Source organism: Zootoca vivipara, chromosome 12 (genome assembly GCF_965207765.1).
Source record: "Zootoca vivipara chromosome 12, rZooViv2.hap1.1, whole genome shotgun sequence".
NCBI lineage: Eukaryota > Metazoa > Chordata > Lepidosauria > Squamata > Lacertidae > Zootoca > Zootoca vivipara.
This window is the reverse complement of record NC_142595.1, coordinates 51,781,052-51,804,114: the sequence shown is the minus strand read 5'-3', so window position 1 is coordinate 51,804,114 and position 23,063 is coordinate 51,781,052. Positions and strand designations below refer to the sequence as shown.

General features: G+C 51.7%; 2 protein-coding genes across 2 annotated transcripts; both read right to left on the bottom strand.

The window, feature by feature from the left end:
* On the bottom strand, nt 1–10,068 carry MPDU1 (mannose-P-dolichol utilization defect 1). Its single transcript, XM_060281932.2, has 7 exons — nt 9,685–10,068; nt 8,872–8,937; nt 7,816–7,948; nt 6,287–6,372; nt 4,588–4,706; nt 1,303–1,413; nt 1–452 (listed from the first exon to the last, which is right to left on the bottom strand). Exons 1-7 carry the CDS (start codon nt 9,779–9,781, stop codon nt 333–335), a joined length of 732 nt encoding a protein of 243 aa, XP_060137915.1. The 5' UTR covers nt 9,782–10,068; the 3' UTR covers nt 1–332.
* Nucleotides 10,069–13,043: 2,975 nt separating this feature from the next.
* On the bottom strand, nt 13,044–21,719 carry CD68 (CD68 molecule). The gene is made up of 6 exons (XM_060281931.2): nt 21,562–21,719; nt 19,993–20,582; nt 17,559–17,678; nt 15,066–15,138; nt 14,267–14,434; nt 13,044–14,045 (listed from the first exon to the last, which is right to left on the bottom strand). Exons 1-6 carry the CDS (start codon nt 21,614–21,616, stop codon nt 13,906–13,908), a joined length of 1,146 nt encoding a protein of 381 aa, XP_060137914.1. The 5' UTR covers nt 21,617–21,719; the 3' UTR covers nt 13,044–13,905.
* Between the last annotated feature and the right edge of the window lie 1,344 nt (nt 21,720–23,063).

The window sequence follows — 23,063 nt, the reverse complement described above, 5'->3', positions numbered from 1 at the left end:
TCATGATACTCTCTGTATTTGGATTCCTGGGAGGCAGATCCCCATCCCTGAATATACAATTATTCCTCATAGGCCTTTGAGCGCTTCCCACACCCCACCTTGGCCCTGCTGGCGGGGTGGGGGTCATAGCTGGTTAAGAAAAGCAACCCCAGTATCCAGCTTACAAGTCCCACGAGATTCCCAGAGCAAAAGACTTGCAACTGTCCCTTGGCTCAGAATGCAGAGACAGAGAGAGGGAAAACTCCTGGGAAAATGGCCCCTTTCTTGTCCAGGAGGGTGGTGGGGTGTGTGGAGGGGGGCGGGAAAAGAGTCGCGAACCCCTCCAGGACTCCTTATTCTTTCTTGCGCTTGTCCACGGGGACGTTCCAGTAATAAATCAGCTGTCCCGTGATGATGCTGTTGCAGGATGAGGCCACGACGTAGGTGAGAGCCATGAGGGGGTCTCCTGTCTCCTGCAAGGGGTGGGAGGGGGCAAATGTGTCAGGTTGGCTGATTTTATTTGCACCCCAACTTCTCCCCCCGATACCTGCCTGCTCACGTTGAGATGCATGCGAGGCAGCTTCCGACGTTTTTTTTCATGCGGTCGTCTTCCAAGGCTCCTCATACTAATTCCTTCGCTTATCGCCTTGGAAGACGACCGCATGAAATTCCTATTGGTGGACGCTAACCCCAGGGTTACCCGCCGAGTGGCCATTTATATCTTGCAGGCCCTGAAACTCAGAGCTCTCTCGACTGGCTAATTTTCTCTAGACGCGGATTTCATTAAACATTCCCCAGTGGTCAAAACACACATGATGCATCCTAGGTTTTTTTTACCAAATTCTGTTTTATATGTTTTTATATCCAATGTTTTGTAAGTGTTTGATAAATGTGCTGTATAATAGCAGTAGGTTACCGCCATTATTATTATTATTATTATTATTATTATTATTATTATTATTTTAATGTTTTATGTCAAGTGTTTCCCAACCAGTGTGCCTCCAGCTGTTTTGGGACTACAACTCCCATCATTCCTGACCACTGGTCTTGCTAGCTAGGGATGATGGGAGTTGTAGTCCCAAAACATCTGGAGGCACACTGGTTGGGAAACACTGTTTTATGTGTTATGTGCTATGGCCAACCGGCTAATGCCATAAAATTTTTTATTTATAATTAAAAACAACATCTAGACACCACCCGCCCTCAACCGAAATACAGAAAGCAATGAAGGGTTTTGATTTCCTGCAAGTCCATCGCCTCCTTCCTGCTAGCCTTGAATGACGCCTTTCCCCCCCCTCCCCAGGTAGGTGAATCCCGGCCTACCTGGATGGAAGTGAAGATCCTGGCCAGAGAGCCCGCAAAAAGCAGGAAGGCTGTGACGGCAGAAAGCTGCCCTGTGTGGCCGTTGCGGTAGTTTGTGGCTGCTTGCAGGAGCTGTCGGGGGGGGGGACACAGGGAAGAGGTGTGACATTTTATTTATTTATTGAATTTATATACCGCTCTATACCCGGTTATATACCTGCATATAACTTATATGCAGAATTCATCATGTGAAAGGCTGGACTAGATGAATCCCAAGCCGGAATTAAGATTGCCGGAAGAAATATCAACAACCTCAGATATGCAGATGACACAACCTTGATGGCAGAAAGTGAGGAGGAATTAAAGAACCTTTTAATGAGGGTGAAAGAGGAGAGTGCAAAATATGGTCTGAAGCTCAACATCAAAAAAACCAAGATCATGGCCACTGGTCCCATCACCTCCTGGCAAATAGAAGGGGAAGAAATGGAGGCAGTGAGAGATTTTACTTTCTTGGGCTCCTTGATCACTGCAGATGGTGACAGCAGTCACGAAATTAAAAGACGCCTGCTTCTTGGGAGAAAAGCAATGACAAACCTAGACAGCATCTTAAAAAGCAGAGACATCACCTTGCCGACAAAGGTCCGTATAGTGAAAGCTATGGTTTTCCCAGTAGTGATGTATGGAAGTGAGAGCTGGACCATAAAGAAGGCTGATCGCCGAAGAATTGATGCTTTTGAATTATGGTGCTGGAGGAGACTCTTGAGAGTCCCATGGACTGCAAGAAGATCAAACCTATCCATTCTGAAGGAAATCAGCCCTGAGTGCTCCCTGGAAGGACAGATCGTGAAGCTGAGGCTCCAATACTTTGGCCACCTCATGAGAAGAGAAGAATCCTTGGAAAAGACCCTGATGTTGGGAAAGATTGAGGGCACTAGGAGAAGGGGACGACAGAGGACAAGATGGTTGGACAGTGTTCTCGAAGCTACGAACATGAGTCTGACCAAACTGTGGGAGGCAGTGCAAGACAGGAGTGCCTGGCGTGCTATGGTCCATGGGGTCACGAAGAGTCGGACACGACTAAAAGACTAAACAACAACAACAACAACAACTATACCTGGAGGTCTCAGGGCGGTTCACAGAAAAGCTTACAATATATAAAATCAAAATAAGAACAAGAACCCATTAACGCCCCCCCCCTCAAGGAGCCACACTTTCAAAGGGTGTTGGATGTCAATAAGATCAACCAAAGGCCAGGTGAAAAAGGAATGTTTCTGCCTGGCGCCTAAAGGTGTGTAATAAAGGCATCAGGCAAACTTCCCTGGGGAGAGCATTCTTCAGACGGGGAGCCACTGCAGAGAAGGCCCCGTTCTCGTGTTGCCACCCTCCGGAGCTCTCGAGGAGGAGGCACACAAAAGAGGGCCTCAGAAGATGATCTCAGGGTCCAGTAGGTTCATATGGAAAGAGGCGGTCCTTGAGGTCTCACTGTCCTAAACCGTTTAAGGCTTTACAGTCGAAACCAGCACTTTCAATTGGGCCCGGAAACTAATTATTAGCCAGTGCAGTTAGACCAGGATCGGTGCAATATGCTTGAACCGTCTTCTCCGGTGAGCAACCTGGCCGCTGAATTCTGCACCGGCTGAAGTTTCCGAACCGTCTTCAGAGGCAGCCCTACGCATAACGCATTGCAGTCATCTAACTTTGAGGTTACCAGAGCATAGACAACAGGAGTTGGGCTAACCCTGTCCAGATAGAGGCGTAGCTGGGCCACCAGCTGAAGCTGATGGAAGGCACGGAGGCCACCTGAGCCTTGAGCAAAGTATTCCCCATTAGTCCTGTGGCTCTCTCCGCTCCCCCCCCCCCAAAAAATGCTAAAGCTAGACCTCTGCTGAGCCCTGCAAAGACAACCCAACAGGTTGGGTCAAATCGAAAATACAGGCAAACGTGAGCAAAGGAGACAGTTTTGGAAGCGACAGGATGTTTTGCTCGAGGGTTTAGGCTGGTCAACTGGGAAGAAGAAGAAGAAGAAGAAGAAGAAGAAGAAGAAGAAGAAGAAGAAGAAGAAGAAGAAGAAGAAGAAGAAGAAGAAGAAGATATTTATACCCCGCCCATCTGGCTGAGTTTCCCCAGCCACTCTGGGCGGCTCCCAATCGAATATTAGAAACAATACAGCATTAAATATTAAAAACTTCCCTAAACAGGGCTGCCTTCAGATGTCTTTTGAAAATAGGATAATTTTCCTTGACATCTGATGGGAGGGCGTTCCACAGGGCAGGTGCCACTGCCGAGAAGGCCCTCTGCCTGGTTCCCTGTAACCTCACTTCTCGCAAGGAGGGAACCACCAGAAGGCCCTCAGAGCTGGACCTCAGTGTCCGGGCAGGACGATGGGGGTGGGGACGCTCCTTCAGATATACTGGGCCAAGGCGTTTAGGGTTTTCGAGGTCAGCATCAACACTTTGAATTGTGCTTGGGAGCCAATGCAGATCTCTTAGGACTGGTGTTATATGATCCTGGCGGCTGCTCCCACTCCGTCACCAGTCTAGGTGCCGCATTCTGGATTAATTGCAGTTTCCGGGTCACCTTCAAAGGTAGCCCCACGTAGAGTGCACTGCAGTAGTCCAAGCGAGAAATAACTAGAGCATGCACCACTCTGGCGAGACAGTCCGCGGGCAGGTAGGGTCTGAGCCTGCGTACCAGATGAAGCTGATAAACAGCTGCCCTGGACACAGAATTGACCTGTGCCTCCATGGACAGCTGTGAGTCCAGAATGACTCCCAGGCTGCTCACCTGGTCCTTCAGGGGCACAGTTACTCTATTCAGGACCAGGGAGTCCCCCCCACCTGCCTGCCCCCTGTCCCCCCAAAACAGTCCTTCTGTCTTGTCAGGATTCAGCCTCAATCTGTTAGCCACCAGCCATTCTCCAACCACCTCCAGACACTCCTACAAGACATTCACCACCTTCACTGGTTCCGATTTAAAAGAGAGGTAGAACTGGGTATCATCCGCATACTGATGACCACCCAGCCCAAACCCCCTGATCTCTGACTACGGTGTGCTTGGGGGGAGCCATCTCCAGCACACACACCCCTTGCCTCTTAGCGGCCCCCACCCCCAGGGCAGCAGCACCCACTTTGGGAGCCGCTGGTCCCCAAAACAAGAGCACAAAACATCAGGCAGGTTTGCAATCTTTGCAGGAGCGAGAGGGATAAGGGGTGTCGCAGAGTTTGAGACTCAGGCAAGCAGGCCCGCATATGGGGTAGAGTTTCTCCAGTCCCCACACCCCTGGGTGCAGGCACGGGTGCCCCTTACCCTGCTTGTTATGACGGCGGGCATGTTGAACGCCTGGAGCGCCGTCACGACACACATAGGTGTGAGTGAGGAGAGCAGGAGGGCCAGGACTCCAAAGTAGGCGAGCAGGAAGGACACACCTAGGGGTTGAAACAGAAGCGTTATGTCACGAAGGCAGCCCCGCAAGCTGGCTTAAGAATATAAGGAGGGCTCTCAGCAACCGGCGTTCAGAATCATAGAATCATAGAGTTGGAAGAGACCACAAGGGCCATCCAGTCCAACCCCCTGCCAAAGCATTCTTGACATATGCCTGTCAAGCCTCTGCTTAAAGACCTCCAAAGAAGGAGACTCCACCACACTCCTTGGCAGCAAATTCCACTGCCGAACAGCTCTTACTGTCAGGAAGTTCTTCCTAATGTTTAGGTGCAATCTTCTTTTTGAAGCAAAATTTAAAAAAAATCCTTCAGTAGCACCTTAAAGACCAACTAAGTTTTTATTTTGGTATGAGCTTTCGTGTGCATGCACACTTCTTCAGATACACTATTTTCTTTCTTGAAGTTTGAATCCATTGCTCCGTGTCCGCTTCTCTAGAGCAGCAGAAAACAATCTTTCTCCCTCCTCCTTTCATATATTTGAACATGGCTATCATATCACCCCTTAACCTTCTCTTCTCCAGGCTAAACATACCCAGCTCCCTAAGCCGTTCCTCATAAGGCATTGTTTCCAGGCCTTTGACCATTTTGGTTGCCCTCTTCTGGACACGTTCCAGCTTGTCAGTATCCTTCTTGAACTGTGGTGCCCAGAACTGGACACAGTACTCCAGGTGAGGTCTGACCAGAGCAGAATACAGTGGTACTATTACTTCCCTAGATCTAGATGCTATACTCCTATTGATGCAGCCCAGAATTGCATTGGCTTTTTTAGCTGCTGCATCACACTGCTGACTCATGACAAGTTTGTGGTCTACCAAGACTCTTAGATCCTTTTCACATGTACTGCTCTCAAGCCAGGTGTCTCCCATCCTGTATTTGTGCCTTTCATTTTTTTTTTTTTTGCCCAAGTGTAGTACTTTACATTTCTCTTGTTTGCTTTGGCCCACTTGTCTAATCTGTTAAGGTCATTTTGAAGTGTGATCCTGTCCTCTGGAAGCATCGCTGCCTCCAATTGTGGAAGCAGAGCAGAGCCATCCTGGTTAGCAGCCATCGACAGCAGCCTCTCTTCCTCCGTGGATTTGTCCAATCATCTTCTAAAGCCTTCCAACTTGGTGGCCACCGCGGCTGCCTCATGCAGGAGGGAGTTCCACAGGTTTAACTGTGTGCCGCGAGAATAAAATAAGATTTATTTGCCCTAAACCTTCCAACATTCCAGCTTCTACGGGCTTTGAGTGCTACAAGAGGAGGAGGAAAAGCTTTCTTCATGCCAGGCATAATTTTACAAACTTCTATCGCGTAGTCTCTCCCATCCAGCTGATGGGATCAAAACAAGACACAAGGGCTAAACGTACATGCTACACAGATAGCATGCATTCCAAATTCCTGAAACTCCTGAGGATAGCTCAGCCGTTTGGGGTGCCGTGCCGATAACGCCAAGCTTGCAGGTTCGATCCCCGCGTGGGACAGCTGCATATTCCTGCCTTGCAGGGGGTTGGACTAGATGGTCCCAGGGACCCTTCCAACTATGAGTCTATTAAACGTACTCCAGACTCTGGTTCCGAACTCACCCCGTCCTGTGTGGCCCCCGAAATGCTGCACCAGGAATCCGATGGCCACGGTTTGCAACATGAGAAATAAAGTCTCGCCCCAGGAACTGTTGGGGGGGGGGGTTGTGGAGGAAAAAAAGAAAGAAAGAAAGCTGTGTTAGTGGGGAATTGAAGTCTCTTGATCCAAACTCTTTTTCCAGGCAGGTAACAGCTCCCTCCTTTAAGGCGTTGTTTTCCTTCCACCACCAACAGCAAAGAGGAGCAAAATGGGTGTGAGAAGATCAGCAACTAGAGCACTGGACCACCACCTCCCTCCCAAAAAAAGGGCAGGATTTGGGATATTAGGAATCAGCCCCAACGCCTTTAAAACTGCTGCTCCAGGGATCGGCTGGCGATATTGATCTGGCAAAGGATTAGACCTCTGCAGATCAGGGGGCTGTTAAGAGAGCAGGAGGTGGCCACCCGCTCCTGTAACTAGTGGGACTGTGTGCGCGTGAAAACAAATGTGGGGATTCGAACTCGGCACCGCCACCAGTCGAAAGGTCTGCGTGGACCTCAGGTTGTGCTTAGCTTGAGAGAACTCCAAATTACCTAGCAGCAAGACACAGACAACTCACTTCCTGAGAGCTGCCCGTTTCAGTCGTGGCTCAAGGGGGGGGGGAGAGGACGTTTTTATGTTCTCTATTAGGAACTGTTTTAAAAAAAAACAAAAAACTTATTTACGGCCACAAAGGAGAATCTGACCCATCGGTTCTCAGAGGGGAAGCAGGCCCGTTGGACTCTGTGGCTGTCTGACTGTAGCTTATTTAACCAAACCACGACACGGTTTTGGAAGATGCATGTTTAATTTAGACCCTCGGTTCACATCTTATCATGGAATACTGCCATATTGCTTCTTTAGTACGTATTTTTCTTTATTTCTTTCATCTCATTACCTTCTACCCGACAGTGCTCAACTCCCCACCCTCTTTCGTTGAATTCTTGGAATACCCTGCTCCTGCTTGTTTTACATTTAATATAAAAGTTGTTGTTTTTAAAGCTGCTTTGCTTCTGGGTTCGTAGCTTGGTTCAGCCCTCCCCACTAAGGTCCGGAATCGATTATGGGGTGGCGAAGAGGATCTGTCTAGAAGGGGAAGATAGTTGGAAGTGGTGGGTTCGGAAAAGGGCAGGGGAGTGGGGGAGCAACAGAAGCTTGGGAGGCGAAATGCGGGTCCCGAAGTTGAAGAGGGTGCTAGATGATTTGGAGTATGACCCAGTTTGTAGACTGAATCACAGGATTGTGGAGTTGGAAGGGATCCTGTCGGTCATCTAGTCCAGCCCCCTGCAATGCAGGGATATTAGGAATTAATTCTGGGAGCTCAGTAGCTTGGCAGGCTGAAGACACAGCTTCAAAAGCAGGAGAGTCCGCCACCTTCTGAGGTCATAGGAGTTTAAGCTCCGCGTTGGGCAAAGGATTGCAGGGGGTTGGGCTAGATGACTCTCGGGGGGCCCTTCTAACTCTATGGTTCTATGAATCGCAGCTATAGAAAGGCCTCGGATGCTGCCCATACCTGAACGGAAAAGTGTTGGCGATGCTGTAGGCCATGGTGCCGGTGATGGCGAGCAACTCCAGGAGGATGGAATGGAAGCTCAGCCCCTCAGCGCTCTTGGCCCCCAGGATCTTGAAGATCTGGGGCAGCTTCACTGCAGAAAGAGGGAGGAAGAAGTCAGAATCCCACTCTATTCTGCCTCGGACAGACCCAGCGTGGAGTCCTGTGTCCAGTTCTGGGCGCCACAATTTAAGGAGGAGATTGAGAAGTGGGAGGTGTTCAGGCCAGAGAATAGGAGACAGAGAGGGGTGTGTGTGTGTTATTGGGTTGTTGTTTATATATATATATATATATATATATATATATATATATATATATATATATATAAAATATCGGGACGCGGGTGGCGCTGTGGGTTAAACCACAGAGTCTAGGGCTTGCCGATCAGAAGGTTGGCGGTTCGAATCCCCGCGACGGGGTGAGCTCCCGTTGTTCGGTCCCTGCTCCTGCCAACCTAGCAGTTTGAAAGCACGTCAAACTGCAAGTAGATAACTAGGTACCGCTCTGGCGAGAAGGTAGACGGTGTTTCCGTGCACTGCTCTGGTTCGCCAGAATCCGCTTTGTCATGCTGGCCATATGACCCGGAAGCTGTACGCCGGCTCCCTCGGCCAGTAAAGCGAGATGAGCGCCGCAACCCCAGAGTACATCCGCGACTGGACTTAATGGTCAGATGTCCCTTTACCTATATATATAATATATTGCGGTTTTTATGTTGATCTGGTTCTCTGAACCGCCCTGAGACCTCCGAGTATAGGGCAGTACAGTATATAAATTCTATCTACCTATCTCAGCTCTTAGTCTTCTTTTACGGTATTCTCAGTAGTATTATTATAAGTACTATTTATTAAACCTATTGGGTTTTTTCTTACCAATGTAAATCAAAACGGCACACACACACATATATATATTCCACAGATAATACACATGCACAAAACAAAACAGAAAAACCTTTTTAAAAAACCTTATAGTTTATATTAAAAGTTAGATTATCTGACTGGGAAGTCCAAGTGTCCGTACCCATGAGGGAACCAGCCACGATGCCGAATCCAAGGCCTTTACTGATGAGGATTTTGAGGCATGGAACTGAAGGAACAGGGGGAAAGAGACAAAAGGACACAAAACATAATTAATTGCTAACAGTGATGCTTTTTTCCCTTTTTTAATACTGCTGTGATTCCACTTTCTGCACTGAGCAGCCTTCGCTGAAAGGGATCCACAACAGCTCCATGAGAGATCAGTAGCCTTGCTTTCTGCATGGCAGGCAGACATTCCACCGGTGAGGTTTCCCTCATCACTTCCTCAGTACGCTGGGAAACGCTTCACCTGCTAGAAGTCTACCTGACAGGAGCCTAGCCAATGACAGCCCTGCTTGAGGGGAAAGAGGAGGAGCTTAAAAGATCCTCGGCTGCCATAGGAATTTCGTGCCCAAAAACGACATAGCGCCGAGGGCCTTCGCTGTGCTTCGGCTATGACCCTGCTGAGGAGACGATGAACAGCATCTTCATATTGAAAACTTTTTTAAAAAGTTCTCCCCCAAAAGGATAGCTTCATTGTAATTCTAGGCCTAAATGTTAATAAAATTAAAAATCCCGTGGTACTTCCGCCCTGCTACAAGGTGAAGGAAGACACGAGGCCCGGAAACGGAGCCGACGCCACTTCCGCCCCCTACCAAAATGGCCACCCAAGATAGCCGGGATAAAATTTCGCCCTTCACCAAAATGGCGCCCAGTCGCCCCCACAGGACACTTCCGCCAGGCCAGGAGTTGCTACGGCGACGACGTTACGGGTCCCCAATAGGACAAAAAGGGCGTCGAAGAGAGCGCGACTCACTGTGCAAGAGGTTGAGGCTGAGGAAGAGCTCGTCGTAGCAGTTCTCCGGGAGGACGTGCGGGACCAGCAGGCCCTTCAGAGCCGTCGACGCCGCCATTTTGACGAAGGTGGGAGCAAATGAAGCTGGGCGAAACTTCCGCCTCCATAACCCCTACGCGCCGGAGAGCGAGCGAGAGAAACGCCTTGCCGGGTGCGCATGCGCAGCGCTTCCGACCTGCCCGGCGGACATTTCAACCCTTCCAAAAAATGCGCAGGCGCGCCTCGTGCGGAGGCAAACCGGGCCGCCATTAAAAGAGCAGCGCGTGCGCAGGGCGCGCGGCGGCCGCCTTAACTCGCGCGTGCGCATTCTCTGTGGGACGTCTCTGTGTGTGGTGTGGTTAATCTGCGCACGCGCCGTTTTTAGCTTGGCATCCTTCCTAAGCACCGTGAGCTGAGTTGCCCCTTTCCCATTGGCTGGGCAAACTTTGGTCAAGGAACAAAATGGCCGCCACGCCTGATCAGCCATCTTGCCCCCCAAGTGGCACCCCTGGCCAAGGGAGGGGCGAGGAGGCGCCCCAGCTGCTGCCCACCCTCAGCCGGGGCACAGTGGCCCTGTGCCTCCTCTACTACATGCGCCTCCAGCGGGGCCGACGCCTGAGGGAGGCTGCCCGCCACCGCCGCGCTGCCCGCCACCGCCGGGCCCAGGCCCGCTTACGCCAGCGCTTCGCCCTGCTGTGGCTCTGCCGGACATTGGCCCGGGCTCCCGGCCTGGCAGGTTTCTGCCAGGACCCCAGCGGCAGCGGCGGAGACGGCAGCCTTCCCCGGCTGCTGCGGGAGCGGCGCCTGTGGAGCAAAGCTCGCAGCTCGGCCTTCTGGGAAATCGTGCGGGCCAAGGCGTTCAGCCAGTGGGAGTGGGTGGAGAACTTCCGCGTCTCGCCGGGCACCTTCGACTACCTCTGCGCTCAGCTGCGCGGAGCCATCCAGCGGCGGGACACCAACATGCGCCGTGCCATCCCGGCCGACGTGCGACTCGCCATGACGCTCTGGCGCCTGGGCGCCTGCACCGAGTACCGGGCGGTGGAGCAGCTCTTTGGCGTCTCGCGCTCCACCGTCTGCAAGATTCTGCGCGATGTGTGCGAGGCCGTGGTGGGCATCCTCACGCCGCTGTACGTGCGGCCCCCGGACCCTGCGGAAGTGGCCGCGGGGAACGGCTTCCCCTTGCCCCAGCTGGCCGGAGTGCTGGGGTCCCTGCACGTTCCCATCCGCGCGCCCAACGAGAACGCCGCGGGCTACTACAACCGCCACGGGTGGCACTCGGTGGTGGTCCAGGCCGCCGTCGATTCCCGCGGCTGCTTCTGGGACATCAACGTCGGCTGCCCGGGACGGGTGACGGACACCCAGGTTTTGTGCACGTCCGAGCTGTACCAGCGTGCGCAAGAGGGCGAGCTGTTTTCAGGGGCGTCCCAAGCCATCCGTGGGGTGCAGGTGCCCGTTTACCTGCTGGGCGGCTGCTCCTACCCGTTCCTCCCGTGGCTTATGAGGCCCTACCGGGACGAGGTCCTAACTCCCGCCCAACACCGCTTCAACGAGTACACCGCTGCCGCACGGACCGTGGTGGGGGTGGCCTTTGGCCGCCTGCGGGGACGCTGGCGCTGCCTCACCAAACGCAACGACACCGACGTCTCCTTCCTGCCCACCCTCATCGCCGCCTGCTGCACCCTCCACAATGTCTGCGAGGCTCGGGGAGATGTCTTTCAGCCCTGCTGGATGGAGCACTACGCAGACGAACAGCGGGAGGAACACCTCAATGACAGCAGGGTGGAGGAGGAAGACACGGAGGCCGTGGCAATCCGTGATGCGCTGGCATCAGCGCTGAGAGGCTGATTGGGGAAGAAGTGGAGGAGCTGCAAAATGCTCCTCTGGGAACGGAGCAGCTCGAGTCGCTGCGGGAATCTGTAGGCCATCAGGTTACACAGAACGTTTCGGCAGGCAAATCTGCCCTGGCTGGCAGGGGCTTGAGAAGAATTGGGGTCCAAAACTGCCCAGCGGTGGCAGGTTGGCGAAGGCCAAGGCACATGGACGCCATGCGTTTTGACGTTCAGCATTCGCCATCAGCAACCTCCCTGGATAACGTTAGCAGCAATTATTTCACCTGATTTGTGTTTCCAATCCTGAGGACTAGTGCCCAAAATGCAAGAGTGGGTTGGGAATAGGAGAAAAGCAGGGTGGCTTGGGAGGGCGGGGGGGCGCATTGGGGAAGACCGAATAATATTTGGAATTTGGAGGTTAGCAGTGAGTGTGCCGTATCTGATTGGAAGGGAAGGTGGGTTTGGAGCTTGCGGGAAGTGGGGAATACCAGTCTTTAATAAAACCTCTCTTTGTCACGTGCTTCCTGTGTTGAGTTAAAAACTGCTACGTCTGTAGTTTTTTTCAGGTTAAGCTATTACAGCTCTTGGAACATGGGAAGCATCTGTGTGTGTGGAAAAGAGTCTGATTTCCAGAGCCATTGCGGCCTGGCGGTGAGAGTATCAGACTAGGGCCTGGGAGACACGGGTTCAGATCCCCACTTGGCCACGAAACTCCCTGGGTTTGTCTGTCATTTTCATCCTAACCTTACAGGGTTTGTTGTGGGGATCAAATGAGGACAGGGAGGACCATGTGCGTCGGCACCCTTGAGAAAAAGGTGGGATTTAAATGCAATGAATAAATAAAAACGACACACAGGCTGTAGCGCAGGGCTTCCTCAACCTCGCCCCTCCAGATGATTTGAGACTACAATTCCCATCATCCCTGACCGCTGGTCCTGCTAGCTAGGGATCATGGGAGTTCAAGGCCAAAAACATCTGGAGGGTCGAGGTTGAGGAAGCCTGCTGCAGTGCTTGCTGTTAGGTGAAAAATCCAGCAACTGCCTTTCCTTTTTTAAAAAAAAAAAGGAAACAAAGAAGTTTCAGGTCCTCATGACAGGAAGCCTTTTGAGTCTGAGGGCCACAGTCTCTCTTTGTGGTACCAGTTGGCAGGAGCCAAAGGGCAGAGAGCAAGAGATGTGCTTAATCTTTGGTATGGCAGGGTGCAATCCAGGCACACGAAAGCCAGAGACGTCTAAACTAATCTCTCCATCCAGGTAATGCAGAGGTATCGTCACAGCCGCGTGAATTTCCAGGCATGTTTGGAAACTTGGGTCAAATCTCAGGGGCGATGGGATTGGGGGTGGAGGGTTCGTAGGATCCTGGTGAGGCCACGAGACTTCAATAAGCTGTGCTGCCTTGCTGTACACCCTCCCCAGCCCAGAGGTGTCTTAGTTGACGTTTGGGAACGGCCCTCTCTACTCCTCGCACTCGGCTCAACGAACAAAGGAGGAAGGAAAATCGCCAGTACCTGAATAAATTTTAAAGGCATTTATTTGACCTGTTTAGTTGCCAGCGGTGGGTTCTACCTGAAGAGCTTAGGATCAGAGCACTTTGCGTATGAAGTTGAGGGGGGGGGGGTCTCAAATCCCCCTAAAGGGTTCGCAGAGCAGAGCAGCCGAAAGGGTTCGAGGAGCAAACTGGTGGACCTTATATGAGGCATACTTTTGGAATCGAAATACACCGAAATACAGAATATTGATGGTATGTGCACCAGTGCTTAATACAAGTTTTTGGGGAGAGGGAGTCCCACACCTAGGAGAATACTTTACGTGGTCGGCGCGAAAGCTTTGCCCAAACACTTGATCTTGAAGGATAGTTGCTCCAGAAATAAGCCCAGCCTCGTTTCAATTGAGATCGGAGGTTTTTAAGCAGAGGACGGACGGCCACCTGTTGGGGGTTCTTTAGATGCATTCCTGCATTGCGGCAGGCGGTCGGACTAGATGTCTCTCTTGTGGATCCCAGCAGTACAATTCTGTGCTTCTCCCAGGTTAAAAGTACAGTCTGGCAGAAGTGAGATGTAACTGCTCCGTAGCACACAAATTGCACCTGGGTCTCCCACCTTGACAGAGTGGGGTCCTCTCTGTGCAGAAACAAAATGTCCTTTCCCTTCCCCCAGGTGTGTCTTGTGTGAGCCAGCAGTCCAAGCAAGTGAATGAAACAGGTGCGAGTCGAGCAACTCGGAGAACTCCCACCCCTCCCCTTGGGGGGGGGGGTCAAGGAGCCCCTGTCCAATATTGCCTGTTGCAGAAAGATAACCCACCCCCCACCCGCCCCAATAAAAAAAATCCCATATTCTTGGTTCTCTTTAGGCCCAGCTGTGGGAAACGGCTCCCCCTTAAATGGTTTGATACCCCCTGTGGGTACGAGCTCGCCCGATCAAAAAGGCCACGACCACGATGAGGATGAGGACCAGGAGGAGGACTCCGATAATGATGGGCACCAATAGGGTCCGTCTCTGCTCCGGGCAGACCTCGGCTGAAACGGGCAAAGAAGAATTGAGGTGAGGAGAGGAAGGAGAATCGGGATACATGCAAAAACACCGAACTGGAGAGAGACACTCAAAAAGTCTGCAGACAAAAGGATGGGATGGAAAGTTCAGACTTGACAATGCATTGGATTATGAGACACCTGCACATTGAAGTAGAGCTGTTTAAAGAAAAGGAAATAACTGCGGTACGACGCAGGGAGGCTATTACCTTCTCCAAATTTTCCATCTTGAAGGTCAAAGGCCTGGACCCGCTCTTGCAGGGCGCTGAGATGAAAGCCTTCCGCCAGGACCAATGTGCGGTTCCGGCACTGGTAAGAGTGTCCGAGTCTGGCCTCGAACTCGCGGAGAGAGGAATTGTCGGCTCTGAAGGTTTGCCCTGGAGGGACAAAGAGAGCGGTCTGGGGCCTGTTGAACCACCCGGAAGCCCTTCTTGAATCTCACACGGCATGTAGATTAATACATAATCGCCTCTGGGAAGCCACGGCAAATCTCAGCCTATAGCCTACCTGGCAGAATCGTCGTGCGAGTTCACACAACCATACAGTTGGAAAGGGACCCCCAAGGGTCATTTATTCCAACCCTCCGGAATGTGACCGACCCCCGATGGCTCCTTTTGCTCCACCCCGCAAAGGAGAAACAACACTCTCTGCTTGTTCTGTGATCCCTTTAGCTGCTGAAGGTGGAAGAAAAGCCTTCCTCATCTCGGTTGGATTCGCTTTCTGTTCCCTCCAGCCTCCGAATCACCCTCTAAAATTTGCCGGCGGGCCAAAGCCGTCATAAACAGGCTTGCGGCTGGGGTGGAACCCCATAAAAAAAGACATTTACAGGGCTTACTATGGACATGACATTTGTCTTTTTTAAAGAGCTGCACGGCAGGCAGAAACTCAACTGGTGTAGCAGCCCCCGATTTGAGCATTTCCATAGCAGAATAGTCCTCGCCTCAAGAGGCCCATGAACAATGATGGCAACCCCCGAATTCAGAGCCAGCCCCCCACAAATGACCTTACCTGCAGCCTGGTGGAACTGGTACGTTAGGGAGGCCTGCACCCGACTCAGGTAGAATGTATTTCTGGTATAATTCTAAGGAGACAAAGAAATCTGGGTTTGTTTTTCATGATTGATGCCTGTTTTAGGGTAACTCTTAACACAGGCTGCAGCTTAGGATCTGCAAGGTTTACAGGACGAAGCCAATTCACCGCCCAGCTAGAAACGCCCGTTCCGTATTAATTCCCACGCCCCTGCCCTCCCGGAGGACTAGCAGCAATAGCCTCCCAATGCACCATTTTGAAGTTTCAAACTTCTAAAAAATCGTGTTTTGTTCCTCCTCTCCAATGGGGTGATTGAACTTTAGCTGGGCACGTGTCTCTCCGAAGGGGAAGTGGTTGACAGTGGTTGAAATCAACACTTTAATTTGGAGAAGAGCTGGCTGGGGACGTAATTTGGAGAAGAGGTGATGTGATTCAAGTTTATAAAATATAAATAAATGAATAGAAACAAAAACTGCGTGGCGTGGAGAAAGCAGAGAGAGAAAAGTTTTCCTCATTACACTAGAATTTGTGAAGCTGAAAGTTGGAAGATTCAGGACAGGCGAAAGGAAGTCCTTTTTCATGCAGCGCAAACTGTGGAACTCCCTTCCACAGGAGGCAGCGATGGCTGCCAACCTGAATAGGATTGGACAAATACATGGAAGAGGGTGGCTACTGGCCAGGGTGGCTATCTCCACGGTCGGAGGCAGGAAATGCTTCTGAAAGCAGAGGGGATTTGTGTTCGAATCCCGCTCGTGAGCTTCCCATTAGGGCTTCCAGCCAGCCGCTGTGAGAACAGGATGCTGGACTGGAGGGGCCTGATCCAGGAGACTCTTCTTAGGTTCTTAGGATGGGGTCGGCGCGCACCAGCAGGCCTCTGCCAAGCCAGTCTTTCCGGCTTCCGATGCAGCCGGCTCGAAGGACCTTTTGCCAGAGAGTGACTCATGGCTTGGATCAGCGAGGAGTTTCCAGGCCAGATCAGCTTCCCTCCCCGAGTTGCAGCCGAGTCGTCTTGACGCCCACGGCTGCGCTCGTGACGCATCTGAACCCGCGGGGTTGATGGGCGTGGGTCTGTACGATGCGGGAATGTTCAGGGGACCTGCCTTTCGAGGGAGGCGTGTGCGTTGGTTTTTGTGCCAGGTTAGGTTTGCTACAAGTTCACCAGTCATGCGCCGAACGCAGCCAGACATCTAAGCAAGGCCTTGCGCTCAGTGCAGCGGTCCGCTCAGCCAACTTTCAAAACAAATTCCATCAACTTTTAAAAGAAAGTATGCTGCTAATTTTAAGATAAACACAGAGGGGGAAAGGTGCTTTTTCACTTTGTAGGTTTAAGTGTTCCTACTCCCCCCTTTCTCATTTCGTTCCTGAACTTCCCCGCCCGGGAAGGAAAGACACACTTAATCAACTTGAATCGGACCCTGCCTGATAATAATAATAATAATTTTAGATTGGATATTAGATTTGAAGTATCAAAGGTAAACACAAGACCCTGGAGAATCACAAGGCTAGATGCTCCATAGCCTCCATAGTGCTGTCCATTAAACTGGTGTCGTACCACTTTAAACGGTAATGCCGAGAGAATGCTGGGAATTGTAGTTGGTTAAAAATTGCTTGGATACCTTTATTCCTCTCTCAGAGCTGCTATTCCCAGGGTGGTTCCCTTCTCAGGGAATTGCATCTGGGAATGGAATAGGGGTCTCCTTAACACCCCTCATTCTTTGGGACCAGAAGAAATTTTCAGAGAAGGAAAGGATCAGAGAAATTCACAGAGAGGAGAGGTCTGCTTGCTGTTGGCCACAGTCGTTAAATAGAACCTCCAAGGTCAGAGGCAGTGTACCATACCTGCCAAGTTGCTGTCAGAGAATTAAGGGACCGGGCCGGAAATAGCAGACCGGAAGTAGCGCTGCCGCCATTTTGGAACTGGGCGGAGCATGCTCAGAAGTGACTTTTGATGCTGCTTTGCCCAGTTCCAAAATGGCCGCCTCGCACTCACTGCAACTGGGAAAAAACAAAAAAATCCATTTTTTCAGCTAGGAACAGCTGGAAAAACGGGGATTTCCCGGGGAAAACGGGAGACTTGGCAGCTATGCAGTGTACCTTTAAAGACCAGGCATTGGGGTTATACCAGGCATCCCCAAACTTTGGCCCTCCAGATGTTTTGGACTACAATTCCCATCTTCCCTGACCACTGGTCCTGTTAGCTGGGGGTCATGGGAGTTGTAGGCCAAAACATCTGGAGGGCCGCAGTTTGGGGATGCCTGCCGTAGGATAATCATGGCAAAGGTGATCCCCCCAGTGGATCCTGGCCTTCAGCCTTGCTGTGCCCTTGCAGGCACATCCCTGGAGACCCAAGCCCTTCCCTTCAAGGTTGCATCGGACGCAATTTGGTTCATTAGATGTTCGCGCGCCCCCCCCAACATCCGACAATCCGCCCCCTCTTCCCCGCCACCTCCCTTCTCCAATTCTCCCTCTCACCTTTCTGAAAGTAAAGAGAAGGTCGCCCTCTAGGAAATGCAGGTGGAGGACAGCTGTCTGGTTGGTACAGTTCCCGGAAAACTCTGTGCGGTTAGGGTTCACTGCAAAGCTCCCCCAGAGCTGGAAGAGAGGAAGAGTGAAGGTGTGTGAGAGAGGAGGACCATACAAATCCCCAGGAAATTCAGCTTGGACCTAGAGCAGGAGGGAAAAACTGGCACAAGCCCCGTTGCGCCCATTTAGGCAGTGACCCAGGATTCCTGAGCGCTAGGCTTCTTTCTTTCTATAGACATAGAAAGCTAAGGCTGTCGTCACGCATCTCCCACTGGAGGATTTGAAGCTGAAAAGCAAGCTTAGCTAACCTAATAGGTCAAAGTGTGGGTGGGAAATGGCAAGGCTGCAGGTGAGCAGAGTGTGCTGCGTCCAACCAGCCACACCCCCAAGCAGGATCCGAGCACGAGAGCAACTCTCCTGTGGTTTGCAGGAGGACTGGGATTCAGAAGCATCGTGTCCTCCAACTGTGGAGGCAAAACACAGCCATCCTGACTAGCGGTCATCGATAACCCTCACTTCTTCCATGAATTGGCCAAATCCTCTTTCTAAAGCCATCCATGTTGGTGGCCATCCCTGCCTCCAGTGGGAGGGAGTTCCACAGTTCAACTCTGTGCTGCGAGAAGAACTTCCTTCCAGTTTCTCTTCCCACGTGTACATAAGCAGCAGCTTAGGAGAGGGGTGGGGGTTCCCAGTCCACCTGCTGTGCACTGCTCGGGCCCAGATAATCCTGCCGGTACCCAGAGTGAGCCCTGACAGCATAGAATTGGAGGGGACCCTGAGGGTCATCTAGCTCAACCCCCTGCAATGCATGAATCTCAATATGTCATGCCCCATCCAATTCGAAACCATACCAGATCCTGTTTAGCTTTGCAAATGTGTCAGCAATTTCATTGCTGCACCACCATTCTGGAGCTCATTCTCTCTCTCTCTCTCTCTCTCTCCCCCCTCTGCATTTGCTCAGATTTTTTCTACCTATCCAGTTCCGTCTTCTGTCTGCAGGTTGCGCACTGCTACCTCCCCATGCCACAGTTCTCACTTCCCTCTGAAGACTGGGGCTTCTAAGCCTAAACTGCAAAGCCACAGGCTCTCCCCCCCCCCCGCCGCCCCTTTCTAAAGCACGCACCATTTTTTATGAATTTATTAAAGGCTGTCGAAAGTACAAGCAAGCAGAAGATATTGCCACATGCCGTAAACAGGAAATGGTGCAAACGGCCCTCGGGATTAGGTCCCCTGCAATTGGGAGGGCACTGTGGAATTGGAAACACAGAATCGTGGGATTGTAGAATTTGGGAGGGTGAGGGTGACCCCAAGGGTCATCCAGTCCAACCCCCTGCAATGTAGGACTCTCAGCTGAAACATCCACGGCAGATAGCCATACAAGGGCAATTGAAGCAATTGAAACCCCAGTATTAAGTAACCAACCTTCTCTAAGTGCCCAGCCAATGCGTATTTTCCTTTTCCTTTAAAAAAAAAAAAAGCAACAACCCATAAATACTGAAGCTATTTAAATTTAAATACTGGGCTATACATATATTTCTCAGGCAATCCTAAGACGTCTGTCAAGGCCTGATGTATTCAGAGACTTTGCCACTCATTGACGTCAAATCCTAGAATCGTAGAGAAAACCACGTCTAATTCGAGATTTTGATGAGGACTAGAACCTCCAGGCATGTTTTATATGATTCTGCCTTCCCTTGATTTTTACATAATACAGCAGAACCATCCTGTTCAAGAAAGTCTGGCAGACGTGGAACTTGACCATCAGATAATGTCGATATTCTTTGCCTGGACTTTGCCACTTTAACCCTTTGTTTCAAAGTTTCATTTTTCATCTTTTAGCTTCGCCTGCCCCGCCATAGCTGTTCTCTCGGCTTCCCATTACATTGTGGGAAATCGAATCGGAAACCGTTACCGAGGGAAATGGCACGCTCCCTTGCCGCACAGAGGGGCAGGAAGGAGGCCGAGGGCAGGTGGTCCAACACACACACAAAAACTTCCTGTCCTCTATAACCACTGAGCTTTGCTCCCTGACAGTCCCCTCCCAGCGTAAGCCACTGGGCCTGCGATGTGGAAAGGGGGAAAAAAGGGAAGCAAAAATGACCACTCGGAGCTGATCGGCCTCTTCCCGTCCCCCAGGAGGCCAGTCCCTCCTTGCTCAACGTTCCTCGTTCCGATGGAACCACAGAATCGTAGAGCTGGGAGGGAACCCCAGAGGTCAATCAGCCCAACCCCCTGCAATGCAGGACTCGCAGAATCCCTGACAGGCAGCTGTCCCGACCTGGGCTTAAGAGCCTCTGATGGCAGACAGGCCACCACCTTCCGAGGTCATGGAATTGTAGAGTTGGAAGGGGCCACCTCCCCAACAGCCGCACGGATCTCTTACCTCCTGCTTGGCCTTGTCAGTATAGCGGACTCGGAGCTGCAGGGCTGCCTGAACCCGCAAACACGGGTCCGAGCCCTTAGGGACCACGTAATCTCCGACAGAGACAACGGGTGGCTGCGTGGGCTGACGGGTGGGGGCGGGGTGAGGGGTGGTGCGGTTCCTGGGGTGCAGAGTGGGGTGGGGCACGGTGTGGTTCTTTGAGTGCGCCGTGGTGTGTTTCGTGGGGTGGGGCGTGCTGTGTTTCGTGGGGTGGGGCGTGCTGTGTTTCGTGGGGTGGGGCGTGGTGTGTTTCGTGGGGTGGGCCGTGGTGTGTTTCGTGGGGCGGGCCGTGGCGTGTTTCGTGGGGCGGGCCGTGGCGTGTTTCGTGGGGTGGGCCGTGGTGTGGTTGGTCACAGCATGGTGCTTCGTGGGGGGACGTTGAGTGGTCGTCTCCGTGGTCTTGGTGAAAGAGGGCAGCAGCGTAACCGACTTCTTGCGGTGCGGGCAGCCTGGGTTGGTGGCATCGGTGCCAGAGCACAGCGGATACTCCAGAAATCCTGTCTCTTTTGTGGCCGGTCGGGACGTCCCCGTATATTGAGCAGAGCTGTAAGCTGGGCAGAGAGAGAGAGATGGAAACATCAGTCCTGGGCACCCATGAGTGCCAGCCAAGCTTCCATTCTCCCCAGCCCCTAACCTCAGTTCAACAACATCTCTCCGACCGACCTACTGTATTTATTAATCAAATCAAAACCTATCGCCTTTCTGTCCCACCATTTTCTCAAGGCGGTTGTTCGCGCGGTTCTTCTTCCTCAGTTCATGCACGCAAGGACCCCGTAAGGCAGGTCAGGGCAAGGCAGGCCCCCAAGGTCGGTTTCATGGCTGAGCTGGGGTGGGATTTGAACCCAGGTCTCCCCCAGGCCCTAGTCCAACATCAAAACCACGCTGCCTCTTTTGGAGAGGAGTCAAGAGGTTTATCGGACCCATTCTCCCTCAGGTGGTTGTGGGCTCTCCTTCCTTGGAGGTTTTTAAGCAGAGGTTGGATGGCCAACTTTCATGGATGCTTAGCTGAGATTCCTGGGACTGGATGAGCTTTGGGGTCCCTCCGAACACAACAACTCTATGGTTCTTGCTGCCTAGCCCCTTTCTAAGCCACACAACAAAGGGAACTAGGATGCCGGGTACAGACAAATATATAAAGGTGTTGACCTTTAAAGCCCTAAACGGCCTCGGTCCCAGTATACCTGAAGGAGCGTCTCCACCCCCATCGTTCTGCTCGGGCACTGAGGTCCAGCGCCGAGGGCCTTATGGCGGTTCCCTTGCTACGAGAAGCCAAGTTACAGGGAACCAGACAGAGGGCCTTCTCGGTAGTGGCACCCACCCTGTGGAATGCCCTCCCACCAGAGGTCAAAGAGAACAACAATTACCAGACCTTTAAGAAGGCATCTCAAGGCAGCCCTGTTTGGGGAAGCTTTTAATGTTTGATTTCTGTATTTTAATGTTTTGTTGGAAGCCGCCCAGAGTGGCTGGGGGAACCTGGCTAGATGGGCGGGGTATAAATAATATATTATTATTATTATTATTTGTACCAACCTGCCAGGAAGAAGCATCCGATGAGCCAAATTGAAGACATCGCAGCCAGCCCCATCTCTCCGAACAGGGCTCGATCCGCCGCACCTTCTCCGTCTCTCGTCCTGGGAGCCTCTGCTCGCTTCTGTCTCGTGGTCCCGCAGCTCTCAAATAAAGGGAAGGAAATGAATTTTGCTGCCTTCACAACCAGTGACTCAGTTGCGGTGCTGAATTGCCAAATACCCAGTAGCCACGGGATCCTGGGGGCGTGTGTGGTTTGCTTCCCCCGACACCCGATGCAGAACGCAGCCGAACCTTCTCTGCTGCCGCTGTTGAGCTCTGCGTATTTTTATTCTTTTTAAATAAAAACCTAAGGCCACAATTAACCGGGGGAGGGGGGGTAGGCGGGTCCATTGGCCTGCCCAGCACAGTTCAGGCACGGTGGCTTCTGGGAGACAGGTGAGCGAACCATTTAATGCAACTCAGCTAACACAACGCCATCCAGACGTCTTTGGACTACAACTCCCATCGTCCAGCATCAGCTTAGCCAGTTGTCGTGGATGATGGCAGTTGTAGTCCGTGTGGAGACCCAATGACCTGGAGACACTTCCCGGGATCAAACCTGGGAACTCTAGCATGCAGTGCGCGATCCTTCTCCTCCCCCCCCCGCAATCTTTGGGGGCAAGGCGCTGGGCCCCTGCTTGCGGCGCCCAACCTCCAGGGAGGTCTTTTTGGCACCAGGCACATTCGTTTTTGAAATTTATTTTTGAGATGCCTTCCTTGAGCTGCTTCCAGTTCAGCTGCTGCTCTGCTGTATAGAGTTTACGTGTTTTAAAACAAACAACAATAACAACATGTTATTTATACCCCGACCATCTAACTGGGTTCCCCCAGCCACTCTGGCCGGCTTCCAACCAAATATTAAAAACAATACAGCATCAAACATTAAAAACTTCCCTAAACAGGGCTGCCTTCATTTGTCTTTTAAAAGTAAAATAGTTGTTTATTTCCTTGACATCTGATGGGAGGGCATTCCACAGGGCAGGTGCCACCAGAGAAGGCCCTCTGCCTGGTTCCCTGTAACCTTACTTCTTGTAGGGAGGGAACCGCCAGAAGGCCCTTGGTGCTGGACCTCAGTGTCCGGGCAGAATGATGGAGGTGGAGACGCTCCTTCAGGTATACTGGACCGAGGCCATTTAGGGCTTTCAAGGTCAGCACCAACACTTTGAATTGTGCTCGGAAACGTACTGGGAGCCAATGAAGATCTTTCAGGACCGGTGTTATATGGTCTCAGCGGCCGCTCCCAGTCACCAGTTGCTGCCGCATTCTGGATTATAATCCTGCGATTCTCCCACCTCACTCTGCCCCACAAGTGGTAGTACTGGGGGAGAGGGTATAAAGCTTCTAAATAAAAAGAGGGGATTAAAAAAAAGGAAACAAAAAGAAACAGTGAGAATGTAAGAAGAGGACTGCAGCTAGATTAGGTCAAAGTGGGGCTTTCTTGTGTGGTTGTTCTTGTTTAGTCG